The sequence below is a fragment of the Musca domestica genome, unplaced genomic scaffold (genome assembly GCF_030504385.1).
Source record: "Musca domestica strain aabys unplaced genomic scaffold, Musca_domestica.polishedcontigs.V.1.1 43, whole genome shotgun sequence".
NCBI lineage: Eukaryota > Metazoa > Arthropoda > Insecta > Diptera > Muscidae > Musca > Musca domestica.
In genome coordinates this window covers 8308591-8324520 of record NW_026712332.1, presented here as the reverse complement: position 1 = coordinate 8324520, position 15930 = coordinate 8308591, and the positions used below count along the sequence as shown (strand labels likewise).

Sequence of the window (15930 nt, the reverse complement as noted above, 5' to 3'; positions counted from 1 at the left end):
AATTGTCTGTGCAGGTCCACGTCTTCGTATAGCCCCCATATAACTGTACCTCCCTATATTCGGTATTTTGATGATTTTAGCGACATTAGTCACCGGAATTGTTTCGAAATTTGTGTTTGAAGTTCGTAATGAATACTACAGTCTGTGACAGAAAATTGTCTGTGCGGGTCCAGGTCTTCGTATAGGCCCCATATATCAGTACCTCCCCATATTCGGTATTTTGACGATTTTAGGTACAATACCCACCGAAATTGTTTTGAAATGTGGTATTTGAAGTTCGTAATGGATGCTACAGCCTGTGACAAAAAATTGTCTATGCTGGTTCAGGTCTTTGCACAGCTCCAATTTAACGGCACCTCCTTATATACGATATTTTGGTGATTATAGCTACATTATGCTAGGAACACAATTGGAGCGAACGACGAATTTTTTCGCGGCGTATGTTCGTCGTCAAAAATAAAACACATATGTGTATATGGAAGTGCACACAATCACGGCACCGGCGAAAATTTCGTCGGTCGCCGCGAACTCAATTAGCTTTATTTCTATTTCATACGCCGGCGACCGGCGACCGGAGAACAAAACAGTACAAGGTGGCCATACTTGTACGAATTTTATGTGTTTTAGTAAATAAAGTTACTTTTTACTTTAAAATTTGTTATGGTCACTCTACTATCTGTTACTCGTATAAAAAAAAAACATAATTAATTTGTTTATTTATTTGTGTACTTGCGCCTGAGTGAAGATGGATATCAGTGAATTTATAATAGAGAAGATGGACATAAGTGAAATTATAATAGAGAACGTAAAGAATTATGTGTTCTTGTATAATTCATTGTAGTCAACAAATGAGCAAAAAGTAAACAACTTCATCAGCTGTTTTATAATTTCGTCGGTATTGTGTTCCATACGACGAATTTTCGCGGCTCATTTTGTCGCCGCGTAGGGCGAAATTCGTCGTTCGCTCCAATTGTGTTCCTAGCATTATTCACCGCTTATGACAAACAATGCCTATGTATGTCCACGTCGCATAGACCCCAATATAACGGCTATATTCGGTATTTTTTAAATTTTAACAGAATTTTTTAAGGATTTTATTTTTTAAAAATTTCCAAATTCGTTGCAAATGGTGGAGGGTATTAAAAGTTCGGCACGGCCGAACTTAGTGCCTTTTAACTTGTTTATTTTTGACGACGAACATACGAAAAATTCGTCGTTCGCTCCAATAATGTTCCTAGCAAGGTAGATGTACTAGGTAATCGCATCAGCCCAGCTGACGGCACCATTAAATGTCAAAACATTTTGTTGTAATGAAGAATTCGCCCTAAATGAATGCAACAACAAATTTGTTTATGTTGTCTTCCCTAAAAGTACCTTTTTATAATATTTCAAATAATTTAAGACCAAGTTAAGAGTGAAACCTGTAAAAAAAATTAAAAGAAAATGAAAGAAGGAGGTTAGAATGGAGTGCAGCTTTAAGAATTAAGTTAGCCTCAACATCTAAGATTCCCAAAGCACATCACGGGAAGTAGTGCAAGAATTCGACTCTTGTCATTTGCAGTTCCGAAAAACTTTCGGTTTAAACCAGTAAAATATAGTCATTATAAGTTTCTTGGTTTAAAAAATATCGCAATACTACAATTAATACTTATTTTACTCTTATTTGTTTTACAATAAAAACTTTTATTGCGACGTTCGTTTACGACGAGAGGCACACAAAATAAAATGTAAACAAACACCTCGTTTCTGATTGGTTGAAACAAATTTGCCGCAACCTTTAAATGTCATGGCGAATCTATGTTTTTCGCCTTAGATGCCAATTTTGACATTTGAGGGGACCACAAAAGTTGCTTTGTTGTAGCAATTCGCCGATGCGGTTACCTGTTAGATCTACCTTGGTTCCTAGACCTAAAGCGCAGTGTTTCATTTCTCACAGTTTTACATTGAACTTTTTTCGTATTAGGTAAGTATCAATACCGGTTACTTTGCAACTGAATACTTTTAATATTTTTGTTTTATTTTCTCTATTTTCGCTTTAAGTAAATTTATACAGCAAGACTTGTACATTAAATTGGCACGTGTTAAGTGGATATTTAACTGAAAATGGCAGACTTTATAGATTCAGAAGCCGAGGAGTCTGAGGTAATTGTAAAATTATTGAATTTCACATTGTATTGATTATTTAAAAATATTCTTGTATATACATTTCAAATTGTATAATTTGCATGATTTCGGTGTTCAGCTTTATTGATTAAAAAATTTACTGCCGTATGAGAAATGCCGTAAAAGGTTAAAAAGAATACCTTTAGGAGATCTAAATAATCTTAGCCCATTTGTTGAGGATACATTTCTTTTATATTTTTTTATTAAACATTTTAGGCCCATATATTTTTTCCTTTAATGAGAATACATATGACTGAAAGTGGTACCATCGCAGCAAGTGGGTTAAGTTATCCAAACGAAATACCAAGAAATGTGTTTTCCATCAGGCTCATTTAGTTGAAGCAAATGTGCTAGGAAAGTACACGCCAACCGGAACAACTCTAGTTTAGTAAAAATTTTCGATTTTTTCGAATTTTTTTCCAGAGGTGGGCATTCTTACTCTGATTTCGCGAAACTATTTTTTTTCTTGGGGGCGGACTGGGCTGCACCCGGATCTACTTAACCGATATAGACAATATAGGTATCGTTTGAAACCTTATGAAAATACCTATCCAACCTATGAAAATACTTAATTATACTTAATTTTTAGGAAGTGTCGAAGTTAGAATAATTCCAGATCAAACTGGTTATGTGTCTCTGAACAAAATAAATTTTAAACTTAATATGTAGCATAAAAATAATTGTTAATAAAAAACCGTGATTATTTTTTACCAATTTAGCACTTTTTCCCAATTCGGTGCAAATTTTCTTATAATTTCACTGTACAATATATAGTCTGAGTTGTGAAAATGCCAAGTAGAACTCATAGTACTCGTTTATAATTCTACTCGAAATAATACGTATTTGCAGGAAACACAACTGTATAAATGTTAAATTTCAAGTCCTAGGAATACCTTTTGACAAAATCTTTGACTCAAAATCATCAATCATCAATTTCCTTTCATCGAATACATTCACCTATATCAACACCCATACTTAGTAAAAACATCAATATTAAGCAAAATGTCAATTTTATTAAGTCACTTTGCCATGTTTGCATCCGAGTGAGAATATATGCACATAGTATTAAGCTAGTAAATTAAACTGTAATATCAACCATCACTCGCAAATAAAATTGCACTCCAGAAATCATCCATCGTAGACCAATATGCTTTAAAAGTTTTAAAAGCCAAACAAAGCCTTAACTATTAGCTGTGAATTTTAGTGCTACCAGTTAGTTTTAAAGTTAAGCATCCTACTTTACCCTTGATCAATAAAATGTGCTAAAGAACCTACAACTTTTTTGGATACCTAGCCATGTTGGTACTACATTGATTGAATGATGAATTGAAAACTCACATAAAAACTATGCTTGCTTTAAAGGCCAAGTAAAATAACAAAAATTTCTACCAAAAATATAAATCTAACTTTTACTATCCCATTGATTAAAAATTTACACTTTTACCAACCCTTTGGCAAAGAATTTTTACCCCTGCTTTGGAATGCCGACTACGATTTCTTTAAAACATTTTTATGACAGTAAAATCTGAAGCGTATGAATGCATGTATAGTACAATGAAGAGAAGGTAGGCTGTTGGAAAATTTTGCAAGTAACGGGCCTACCTGTATGGATAGTATGTCAGAATTGCTATAAAACAAATGCAACTAATTGTTTATTATCAAATAAACTAAACAACTTGTTGCATCTATTTTGAATATATAAACAAAAAACGCAAAAATTGAATGAAAGATCTAGATTCCTTTTCAAAATTATTTTTTTTATTTCTCTAGTTTTTTTTTGCTACAAAAGTGTAATTTTTTTCACACATACGTTGAAATATGTATCAACTGATTTTGAATATTTCCCCAACAATTTTTATATTCAAAAGAAGACACACATGCATAAATTAATTTATTTATTTACATAAGAATAGACAGACGCGAACAACTTAGCAAAACATTCAGCATTTTCAGTATAGGGAACATGTTTATTATTATCAACATTTAATACACAAAGTTTGGAGGATGTTTTTCTTTTTAAATTTACAAAATCGTAAAAGGACTTTGAATTACATTTTAAATTGTTTTTAACTGTATTTAGATAATCTTTGTACGATCTACGAGCTTCTGTAGCATATCTTGATCTAGCAATTGAATAATTGTCAGACCCATATTTCTTATATTTTGGAAAAAGTTTGTCCTTAGAGTTTTTAGTAAAGTTTTTTTGAAGTTTTTTTTTTCGAACAGTGTTTGGCTTGCTTGTTTGGGATACCATAGTATTTTGTTGTTGCAAAATCGTCAGGCAAAATCCCATTATTGTTGTTTTTATAAAAACAACGTTTGTTTATGAGTGGAGAACGATGGTAATGTTTACCAGGGGGTAAGGCAGGGAATACCTAGGTTTCGGAAAGAGCCAACAATCCTCATCAGTTCCCTTGTTTCTTGTCTGGGATATTCTCCCCAGAAGTTATTTTAAAAAATAACTTCTATGACAAAAAACATTTTTTACCCAAGTGACGAGATCGTAAGCTCAATAGAAGAGGAACAAAAGAATTACATAAAACTAAAATTCTTTTGGAAAATCTTCTAAATCTTACAACCGCACTATAAACATTTTTTTTTTCGATTTTAGGAATACATTCTTCGAAAGATATGTTAAAAATGTTATAAAATTTACGTTCAGTGGAAAATGCGGTTTTCATACGAGGTTGTGCACCACATCGAGAGCACCTTTGATAAAAAGATGTACACACTAGCAGTATGCATTGACATCGAAGGCGCGTTCAACAACGTCAGCACAGATTCATTCATCTAATCCTCAGGTAATTTTCAGGTCGACCGGGCCCTAAGGGACTGGATAAACCATATGCTAAGGAATAGATGGATAAACTGACCTTAACATAAGGAACGTTAACATAAGAGACCACATCCAAGAAAGAGCAAACAAAGCTCATAGATGTTAGGCAACGTGTAAAAGGGGTTTCGTGGCGTTTCAATCCAAATATGACACACTGGCTATACAAAAGCGAAATTAGACCTGTTCTACAGGAAGTCCAACGAATGTTCTGCTTAAGCATCTGCGGCTCAATGAGGACAACACCAACTAGGGTATTAGAGACAATTCTTTTTGTGTGCACCCAATAGATATTCAGATTCGGTATGAAGCGGCCGTCGCGGCCTTATGGCTCAGGGCGACGGACGAGTAGATAAGCAAAAAAAAAAACTTCGTACCGGACCGGATATCTGAAACAATTGTAGCTGCCTCTTGTGAAACATTAATCCCTACCAGAGACTCGTGGATCGACGGATTTCTACCACAAATGCCGACTGGAAACTGTTGTTATACACACGGCTCAGGGCAGAGCGGTACTGGGACGTTCTATTGAAGAACCAAATACCGAAATCTCTCTCCGCTTGCCCGCCCGATCACTATACGATCCTTCAAGAGGATGTCCGGATGGAACTGGCTTAATGCTAACACGAGATCGGCTACCGTTAACGTCATAACGGACAGTAAGACAACTATAAAAGCTATAACATCCAAAACAGTAACTCCAAAAACGGAATGTATAGTTTCAATCAACAACTACTCTCAACACGGCTTAGTACGCTTTATATGGGTACCAGATCATACGGAAGTTAGAGGTGACGCTAAAAAAGTCAGGGTATTAGCAACAATCAACGTAGACAATCCTGTGCCGTTAAATGCGTAACTTGTAGTGCTAAAGACATTGGCAAAAAACACCCACAGATCCCTATGGAACAATGAGGGCGTAGGGAAAATCGCCAAAATCCTATGGGGCGATCCTTTTTATTACTAGGTAAGAAGGAGATCAGGGAGGTAACAGGCATCCTTATGGGGCACCTGGGCCTAAAAGTTCATCTGTACAAGATAAGATAACATCATATGCAGGGCATACGGGGAAGATGACGAAAAATCGGAACATTTTTTTAATTATTTATTTACAAAATATTTTATAAAGTAACATTTACAAAATATTGAAGGAAGTCGCCGTAGTGTTAAATAAGCATTTACTAACCCGAGTAGGGCTACGAAAATAAAATCTGATCTAGATAAATCAGGATTATGGCTAATCCTTGGAATTGTTGAATTATCTCGTTTAAGAAAAGTGGACGAAGATTGCCACATAATTGATTTACTCCCGCGTAGTTTTGTTTTATAAAGATGCAGTAAGGTGAAATGAAAACAGGGAATTTCTGCTATAGAAATCATAACCAATGCTTCTATTGCCATCTTATCATTCAAATCACTTCCCTTAATACCTGAATGTGATGGTATCCATAAAACTACAATCTCATAGTGTTTGGGATCGTCACCATATCAGTGTAGATTCCTCCTTTGTTGTGTTGAAGGGCCTTGGCGACACTCAAATTGTCGATACCAATTAACGTCTTTATATAGTGTTTGGCGTGGATTATGGCGGGTTTTAAAGCACTCAGCTCTGCTGTGAATATACCAGTATTGCTTGGCAATCTTGTTTTGCAAATCGTTGAGAAACTGTTCGTTGTCAATTGCTTGATTACTACATATGATGTAGAATATACATTTGAGGAACCGTCTGTGTAAAGGATCGTGTCCGGGCTTAAGGCAGAAAGAGTTGTTTATAGCGCTCTTCACTGGTGTGAGTTTTTAAGTGTGAAGATAAAGTAGTGTTAATTGAAACGAAACTACTGCTGCATATAAGATTTGCGCTAGGTTTGGAAGGCAGAGGTATTTCCAAGTTTGAAAAAAGCGCCAAGATTTAGCCAATAGAGTTTATACATGAATTATTGTTTGCGTTATCATATCTCCAAAATGTTTTATGGAGCCCATGATTACGTAAAGAGAATTGTTCCAAAATATGTAATTTCTCTCTATATAAAGTGCTTCTTGAGGTGTAGAATGAAGAAGCCATGTGGCAGTTCTAAAACATTTGTTTATGGCAACATTCAGTTTCAAAATATTTGCTTTGGATGTGAATCCATAGATTGTAATGCAATGAGCAATTGTCCCATACACTAAAGATTTACATATGTTATGATAATTAATGTATCAATGTAAGGTCCTTTTGTTTTAGAAGAAATCAACCAAAGTAGGTCGTTGCTCTTTCCTAATTTGACTTGTAACATTTTGTATGGTCATTCCATAACAAATTTCTGCTGAATGACAGTCCCAAAATTCTCATTCGATGATGAATGTTGATAGTGTTTTGATCGAGTCATATTGAATTAAGTTGACATTTTCTCCTGCGACATATGTAAAGAAGGCCTATTTTATTAGAAGGGATCACGGCTCCTACACCTCTAGCCTAACATTGTACTGAACGGTTAATAATATTTAAATTTACTTCCTCGTCTTGTGGGAAGCCTGATGAAATTGCAATTATGTTATCAGCGTATACTCCTACAAAATCGATTCCTGATACGTTTTCAAGCGCCCTGCATAAAGAATTTATGTATATATTGTAATGTATAACTGAGATAGGCGAACCCTGGGGTACACCATTATCCAAAGGCAAAGAATTAGAAAAATAGCAATCGACTCTTAGTAGCATACGTCGAAATGATAAAAAAAGATCGTATTAATGCGATGATTTGACCCTGAATTATGGAGTTCGGTGAGTATACTGGTGTATACAACACGGCCAAATGCCTTTTCTAAATCCGCTGAGATAACCAAGCTGTGTTTTATGCGGCTTATATTTTCAGGTTATGTACACTCCAGGTTGTGACACAGTGTATGTTCACCGTGATGTGGATGAAGACATGTTGGATTGTGGAGAAACGAATTTGGCTGTAATGTAATAAACGCCTTGTCAAAAGTTTTTCAAAAATCTTTCAAAGAACGGGAAGTAAAGATATGGATAAACTGACCTTAACATAAGGAACGTTAACATAAGAGACCACATCCAAGAAAGAGCAAACAAAGCTCATAGATTTTAGGCAACGTGTAAAAGGGGTTTCGTGGCGTTTCAATCCAAATATGACACACTGGCTATACAAAAGCGAAAATAGACCTGTTCTAACATACGCATCAATAGTCCGAAATACTACAGGAAGTCCAACGAATGTTCTGCTTAAGCATCTGAGGACAACACCAACTAGGGTATTAGAGACAATTATTTTTGTATGCACCCAATAGATATTCAGATTCGGTATAAAGCGGCCATCGCGGCCTTATGGCTCAGGGCGACGGACGAGTAGATAAGCAAAAAAAAAAACTTCGTACCGGACCGGATATCTGAAACAATTGTAGCTGCCTCTTGTGAAACATTAATCCCTACCAGAGACTCGTGGATCGACGGATTTCTACCACAAATGCCGACTGGAAACTGTTGTTATACACACGGCTCAGTGCAGAGCGGTACTGGGACGTTCTATTGAAGGACCAAATACCGAAATATCTTTCCGCTTGCCCGCCCGATCACTATATGATCCTTCAAGCGGATGTCCGGATGGAACTGGCTTAATGCTAACACGAGATCGGCTACCGTTAACGTCATAACGGACAGTAAGACAACTATCAAAGCTATAACATCCAAAACAGTAACTCCAAAAACAACAACTACTCTCAACACGGCTTAGTACGCTTTATATGGGTACCAGATCATACGGAACTTAGAGGTGACGCTAAAAAAGTCAGGGTATTAGCAACAATAAACGTAGACAATCCATTGCCTTTAAATGCGTAACTTGTGGTGCTAAAGACATTGGCAAAAAACACCCACAGATCCCTATGGAACAATGAGGGCGTAGGGAATATCGCCAAAATCCTATGGGGCGGTCCTTTTTATTACTAGGTAAGAAGGAGATCAGGGAGGTAACAGGCATCCTTATGGGGCACCTGGGCCTAAAAGTTCATCTGTACAAGATAAGATAACATCATATGCAGGGCATACGGGGAAGATGACGAAAAATTGGAACATTTTTTTAAATTATTTATTTACAAAATATTTTATAAAATAACATTTACAAAATATTGAAGGCAGGCGCCGTAGTGTTAAATAAGCATTTACTAACCCGAGTAGGGCTAGGAAAATACAATCGGATCTAGATAAATCAGGATTATAGCTAATCCTTGGAATTGTTGAATTATCTCGTTTAAGAAAATTGGACGAAGATTGCCACATAATTGAATTACTCCCGCGTAGTTTTGTTTTATAAAGATGCAGTAAGGTGAAATGAAAACAGGGAATTTCTGCTATAGAAATCATAACCAATGCTTCTATTGCCATCTTATCATTCAAATCATTTCCCTTAATACCTGAATGTGATGGTATCCATAAAACTACAATCTCATAGTGTTTGGGATCGTCACCATATCAGTGTAGATTCCTCCTTTGTTGTGTTGAAGGGCCTTGGCGACACTCAAATTATCGATACCAATTAACGTCTTTATATAGTGTTTGGCGTGGATTATGGCGGGTTTTACAGCACTCAGCTCTGCTGTGAATATACCAGTATTGCTTGGCAATCTTGTTTTGCAAATCGTTGAGAAATTGTTCGTTGTCAATTGCTTGATTACTACATATGATGTAGAATATCCATTTGAGGAACCGTCTGTGTAAAGGATCGTGTCCGGGCTTAAGGCAGAAAGAGTTGTTTATAGCGCTCTTCACTGGTGTGAGTTTTTAAGTGTGAAGATAAAGTAGTGTTAATTGAAACGAAATTACTGCTGGATATAAGATTTGCGCTAGGTTTGGAAGGCAGAGGTATTTCCAAGTTTGAAAAAAGTGTCAAGATTTAGCCATTAGAGTTTATACATGCATTATTGTTTGCGTTATCATATCTCCAAAATGTTTTATGGAGCCCATGATTACGTAAAGAGAATTGTTCCAAAATATGTAATTTCTCTCTATATAAAGTGCTTCTTGAGGTGTAGAATGAAGAAGCCCTGTGGCAGTTCTAAAACATTTGTTTATGGCAACATTCAGTTTCAAAATATTTGCTTTGGATGTGAATCCATAGATTGTAATGCAATGAGCAATTGTCCCATACACTAAAGATTTACATATGTTATGTTAATTAATGTATCAATGTAAGGTCCTTTTGTTTTAGAAGAAATCAACCAAAGTAGGTTGTTGCTCTTTCCTAATTTGACTTGTAACATTTTGTAAGGTCATTCCATAACAAATTTCTGCTGAATGACAGTCCCAAAATTCTCATTCGATGATGAATGTTGATAGTGTTTTGATCGAGGCATATTGAATTAAGTTGACATTTTCTCCTGCGACATATGTAAAGAAGGTCTATTTTATTAGAAGGGATCACGGCTCCTACATCTCTAGCCTAACATTGTACTGAACGGTTAAAGATATTTAAATTTACTTCCCCGTCTTGTGGGAAGCCTGATAAAATTGCAAATACGTTTTCAAGCGCCCTGCATAAAGAATTTATGTATATATTGTAAAGTATAACTGAGATAGCGAACCCTGGGGTACACCATTATCCAAAGGCAAAGAATTAGAAAAATAGCAATCGACTCTTACTAGCATACGTCGAAATGATAAAAAAAAAAGATCGTATTAATGCGATGATTTGACCCTGAACTCCCCAATTATGGAGTTCGGTGAGTATACTGGTGTATACAACACGGCCAAATGCCTTTTCTAAATCCGCTGAGATAACCAAGCTGTGTTTTATGCGGCTTATATTTTTACGTTATGTACACTCCAGGTTGTGACACAGTGTATGTTCACCGTGATGTGGATGAAGACATGTTGGATTGTGGAGAAACGAATTTGGCTGTAATGTAATAAACGCCTTGCCAAAAGTTTTTCAAAAATCTTTCAAAGAAGTAAAGATATGGGTCTATAGCCCTGTAAAGAATTTGGATTTTTTCCTTGTTTTGGAATGAGCAAAGGAATGCTTTAATAAGCAAATGAAAGGGTCAAACGCGATTCATCCGAGCTTATGGAGCTCCAAAAAGAGGCGAACGCATTGGCAATATCTTTGGGGTGGGTGAGATTTTTATTATTAACGTGAATGCTAGAAAATCTTTCAAATTTTGGATCTCCTAAGATGTTTATCTTCATCCTTAAACAACGAACATCCATATTTGGACCAAGAGAGTCTATAAATCTGTTCCATGTCAATATTTTAGCTTATTTACATTCGCGTGTAATTAACACACACACACTCTTCTGTAATATAGACCATTTTCAGCATTCCTAACTCTTCTGAATATTCTCCATGCTCTTTATCTAATGCGAATAAACCTTGACAATTCATTATTAAACCATATTGGCCTTATTTTATATTTTGGTCGGCGACTAATTGGAATCGATTCATTAGCTGATTTTCGGAGAAGCCGTTTCCAGATGAAATACTGTCGTTGGTAACATTAATATTATTTTTAACAAAAATAGCTATTCCAGACTTGTTCTGGACGTTCAATCACCCAGTAAAAGGGTGTGACACATAGGTGGTATGTTAATAGAATTAACTATATCTGGCGAAATAGCTATGTCATACTCTTTATAGATATTTATTATGTGAAGAGGATACTCATGGTCCAATGTTATTGACTGAAATAATAGGTTTCCAGATGAAATGGTCTCGTTGGTAACATAAATATTATTTTTAACAAAAATAGCTATTCCAGACTTGGAGTAGTTATAGTTTTTGTTGTGATGATAAACTTTGTAACTTGGAAGAAATAATAGATGCATATTTTGGTCAGTGATGTGGGTCTCTTTTAAAACTATAACGCTTCGTTTGTGCAACGCAATAATTATTTGTAAAGTAAATTTATGGCAAATAAAACCTTGCATGTTCCATTGCAGAATTATGATGTTCGAATTCAGATCCAGAGAAAAAAATAATAATTAGAAATGTTAATAATAAGATATTGCATAGTGTTAAAGTATGTCTGGAGACATTGAAACGTTGTCCATATCTACAATTTCAGGTCTCCTAGACGTAATCTTGGCTGGGTTACTTGATGAAGTCGATGTATTCGCATTTTTTGAGATCTTTTCCAAATTTGATGAATTTTGATGAAAAAAATGATGAAAATTTGTTTAATTATGATTCTTTTGCTGCGTTTTCGTTTGTTGGCTTATTATTTTCTTGGTTTGTGTTGTAAGAGTGTACTGAATTTGCGTTTCACGTTGAGACAGGCAGCAAAGTACAGTTTCGACATCCTTTAATTCAGCGACCGTCAAACAACTTTCACACCCTCCCATGTTATATATTCTGAGAAAGGATGAAAAACGTTTAAAATAACAACATTTTTACTGAACAGTAGCACATGTTTGGGCCGAAGCTCTTCACAAGACTTATCACAGGAAGTTAAAATCGTATCGGGCCATCCATGAAATCTATCTAACTAAATGTTGTTGGAATTTATCCAATTGATGACAGTTGTTGAATTACTCCAGCAAATCGACGGCAGTCTGCAAATCAACCATTGGTTTTGGGAGGTATAAATGACACCTCAATCTCACCATTTCACCCCATCATCGAAAATGAGCAATTTTATTGATTCGGGCATAAAAATTCTGAAGTAATATCTAAGCACATGTCATGCAATATATTGGGAAATATCCACAATCCACTATAATCTAAGCTCCAGACTTCACGCACCAACAATTTAGCAGTTACCACGAAGTGACTTAACGGGCCCAGAGGATCGTATACCGACATAACAACAAATAACAATTCTCGCTTTGTGGGATACCTTTCTCCACTTATGATGTGCGGATTCACTCGATGAAACTTTAACTCAAACTTAAATGTGTCGTCACCAGGATGCCAGTACATACCTAGAATCTTTTCTGAGGAAAACTGCACTTCAGCTGAACCATCACACAATATCCCTCCATCTCAAAAATACCCTACCTAGTTGAGTTAAGTTTGTGAAATACACCAGTCAGCTGGTTTCGAATTGCGATTTTTTACTTCGAATTCAAAAAAGGTGGTTGTGGCTCTGGAGGACAACTACCTTTTTTGAATTCGAAGAAAAAATCGCAATTCGAAACCAGCTGACTGGTGTATTTCACAAACTTGCGAGGATATCTCATAGCTTCTATCTCAATACTAACAAGACGAAAACCCAAGTTGTGATGATCAAATCCGATGCGCAACTTATGCGTAACATTGCTGTATGACTGGACTGGAACATAAATACTCTTATTTAGCACACTTTGGATGACAAACTTGAAATTTGGAACACCATAAACATTTTTAAAGCATATTTTCTCCCTTTTCACCACTCACATGAAAATCAATTACCACTTTCCTGTGACAACTTTCCCCCATACCAACTCAAAATTCCAAGTTGTCTCGAACGAACGAACTATCGATCATAGTAACCAACGAAACTTCATCCAACAAGGCATATAATTGAACCACACAGTTTACACCATAATGCTTCACTGGTACCACACCCAACAACAAGTCACATTTTTTCCTTTAAACTCGAAACACAACAACACTGGTTCTGCATCTGGGCTACTTCGGGTAACAACGCTATCTGAATTTGAATTATTTTTGCTGCATTGGTTGCTGTTCAGGACACTGCGGGAGAGTTCAATACTCTGACGACGACTGAAAGTTGGCGAAGAAGACTCGGACTCGCTGGCGATCAATCTCGCAACCGAATTAGACCGGAACAGTTCATAAAATGCACCCATTTTATCGCACCGAGACTGATCTATTGTGAATAATGTTTTGACAAACCGTAGAAAACCTTAGTCCACGGTTTTCTTCAATCCCAGCACGGACAATTGTTGGCGAAATAATCCCGAGCAAGCATACATACCAAAATTGTGATATTGTTGTTTTGGGTCAATCCGGTATCGTTGTTGTAGCAGTAGTAAATGCATGTGTTTGCGTTCTGCTAATCTGGTTCCAGCTCCAGGTTAAGAAATTCTGTTACATTAACGGGCTGTAGCCAGAGATCTTCTGGAGTGAGTTGGGTAGGTTTGGCTGTGCAATTAAAGAGGTGTAGCGTATTGTGCGGACCTGTATCGCACGCCGGGCAGGAGTCACGCACATCTTCATCAATTCGTGCCCAATACGAATTGAGACGACTACACCATCCTGAACGTAATTGCGCCGAAACTACCCTGGTTTGTCTAGGCAGCTGACGTTCTTCAGCTGCAATGGATGGGGGGTGGACTCCGAGGACGGCATTCACTTTGTAACTGCTAATAGCATCCGCGACTGCATCGGTGTGAATGCCACTCAGACCTGCCTGATAGGCTTCTTGATCTAGAGGTTCTCTCTTGTAGCGCTGGACCTCCCTCTCTAGATCATGTATGTCCGGGTGGGGGAGATTAATCCACCATATGATGGTTGGGATGGCTCTCACGGTAACACCCAAGCAGGTACTGCAACGAAAGCATATGATTATGCTGACGTAAGGGAAGGACTTTCGCCTCCTCATGTAGATGGTCCACTGGTGTCATGAGAAGGCACCCTGTCGCAGTTCTCAGAGCAGCGTTCTGGCAGGTCTGGATATGCTTCCACTGAGTAGCACTAGTATTCGCAGTCCACACTGGAGCCGCATAGCTGACCACAGACCGACATATCGCGTTATAAGAGGTCAACAAGGTTTCTTTGTCCGCACCCCAAAAGCTGCCGGCTGGCGCCTTGAGGACCTTGTTCCTACTTTTCATCTTGTCGCAGATAGCTGTGCTTGCACGAACGGCTTGAATATGCTGTTGAACGTGACCCCAAGAATCTTGGGGCAGTTCGTGGTCGGTATTAGATTCCCCTCGACCTGAACATTTAGCTGTGTTCTCATCTCCGCAGACCATGGTGTAAAGACTGTGGCCGCTGATTTCGTGGCGGATATTTTCATATTCCTCGTGTGGAAGTATGCGGCAAGTTCCGCGAGATAGGGGTTCAGCCTTTCGCATATGTCATCGACCACTGGGTCCGACGCCATGATCGTACAATCATCCGCATACGTTACGATCTCAATGCCGTCTGGAGGGCGAGGAATTCCGGAAAGGTAGAGGTTAAACAGTTCCGCAGATATCACCCCACCTTGGGGAACTCCCTGTTTCACTCTACGGGCTTTGGACTTCTTGTTCTGGAATTCCACGTACGACTGGTGTCCACACATATTGTTGATTATCCAACGTTTCAAACTTGGCCGGAGGGTAGTTCTCTGCACGTCCTCAAACAGTGTGGCATGATTCACCGTATCAAATGCCTTTGATAAGTCCAGGGCTACCAACACTGTTCTATCACACGGTCTGTTCTGGTTCAGTCCTCTACTAATATGTGTGGAAATGGCGTGTATGTTGTGGACGGAATCCGTGCTGGTGGTTGGTAACTCTATAGATTCCTCTAATGCTGGGGAGGGGTAAAGCCTCAAGAGTCTTAGCTACTGGCGATAAAAGCGAAATCAGCCTGTACGATTCGCCTTTACTGGCATCCCTGCCTGGTTTCAGTAGCGGGACCACCCGGACCATTTTCCAGGTTTTGGGCACTATGTGGGTGGCTAGCGACAAATTGAGAACTTTCGTGAAGTACTCGTCTCCCGGCGTATCCAGCTGCTTCAACATTACCATTGAGATTCCGTCCGGTCCCAACTCTTTGGATGACTTAGCGTTACGGATGACATTTGCAACATCACCCTGTGGTGGTTCCTCCTCGGCGGGAAGAGATCTGATACGACGTAGTACTCTTCGCTTGCCAGCGCAGATCCCCTCTGGTCATTACCTAGGACGGAATGCCACAACTCATGGTGTGCATTAAAATCCCCAAGTACCAGGGGGTTGTTGCCTACCAATAATGGGCTAATATCAGGCAAATAACGCAAGCAAGAATGAT

The 15930-nt window shown here is 37.8% G+C and overlaps 1 protein-coding gene across 1 annotated transcript in view; it reads left to right on the top strand.

Annotated features, from left to right (window-relative positions):
• Window positions 1–2024: 2024 nt before the first annotated feature.
• LOC131804355 (transcription elongation factor SPT6-like) overlaps window positions 2025–15930 on the top strand; it is a 144656-nt gene continuing 130750 nt past the window's right edge. Inside the window, exon 1 of the mRNA XM_059127175.1 lies at window positions 2025–2142. Within this exon, the coding sequence (XP_058983158.1) occupies window positions 2104–2142 (39 nt within the window). The 5' untranslated portion in view covers window positions 2025–2103. The remainder of the gene's footprint in view (window positions 2143–15930) is intronic.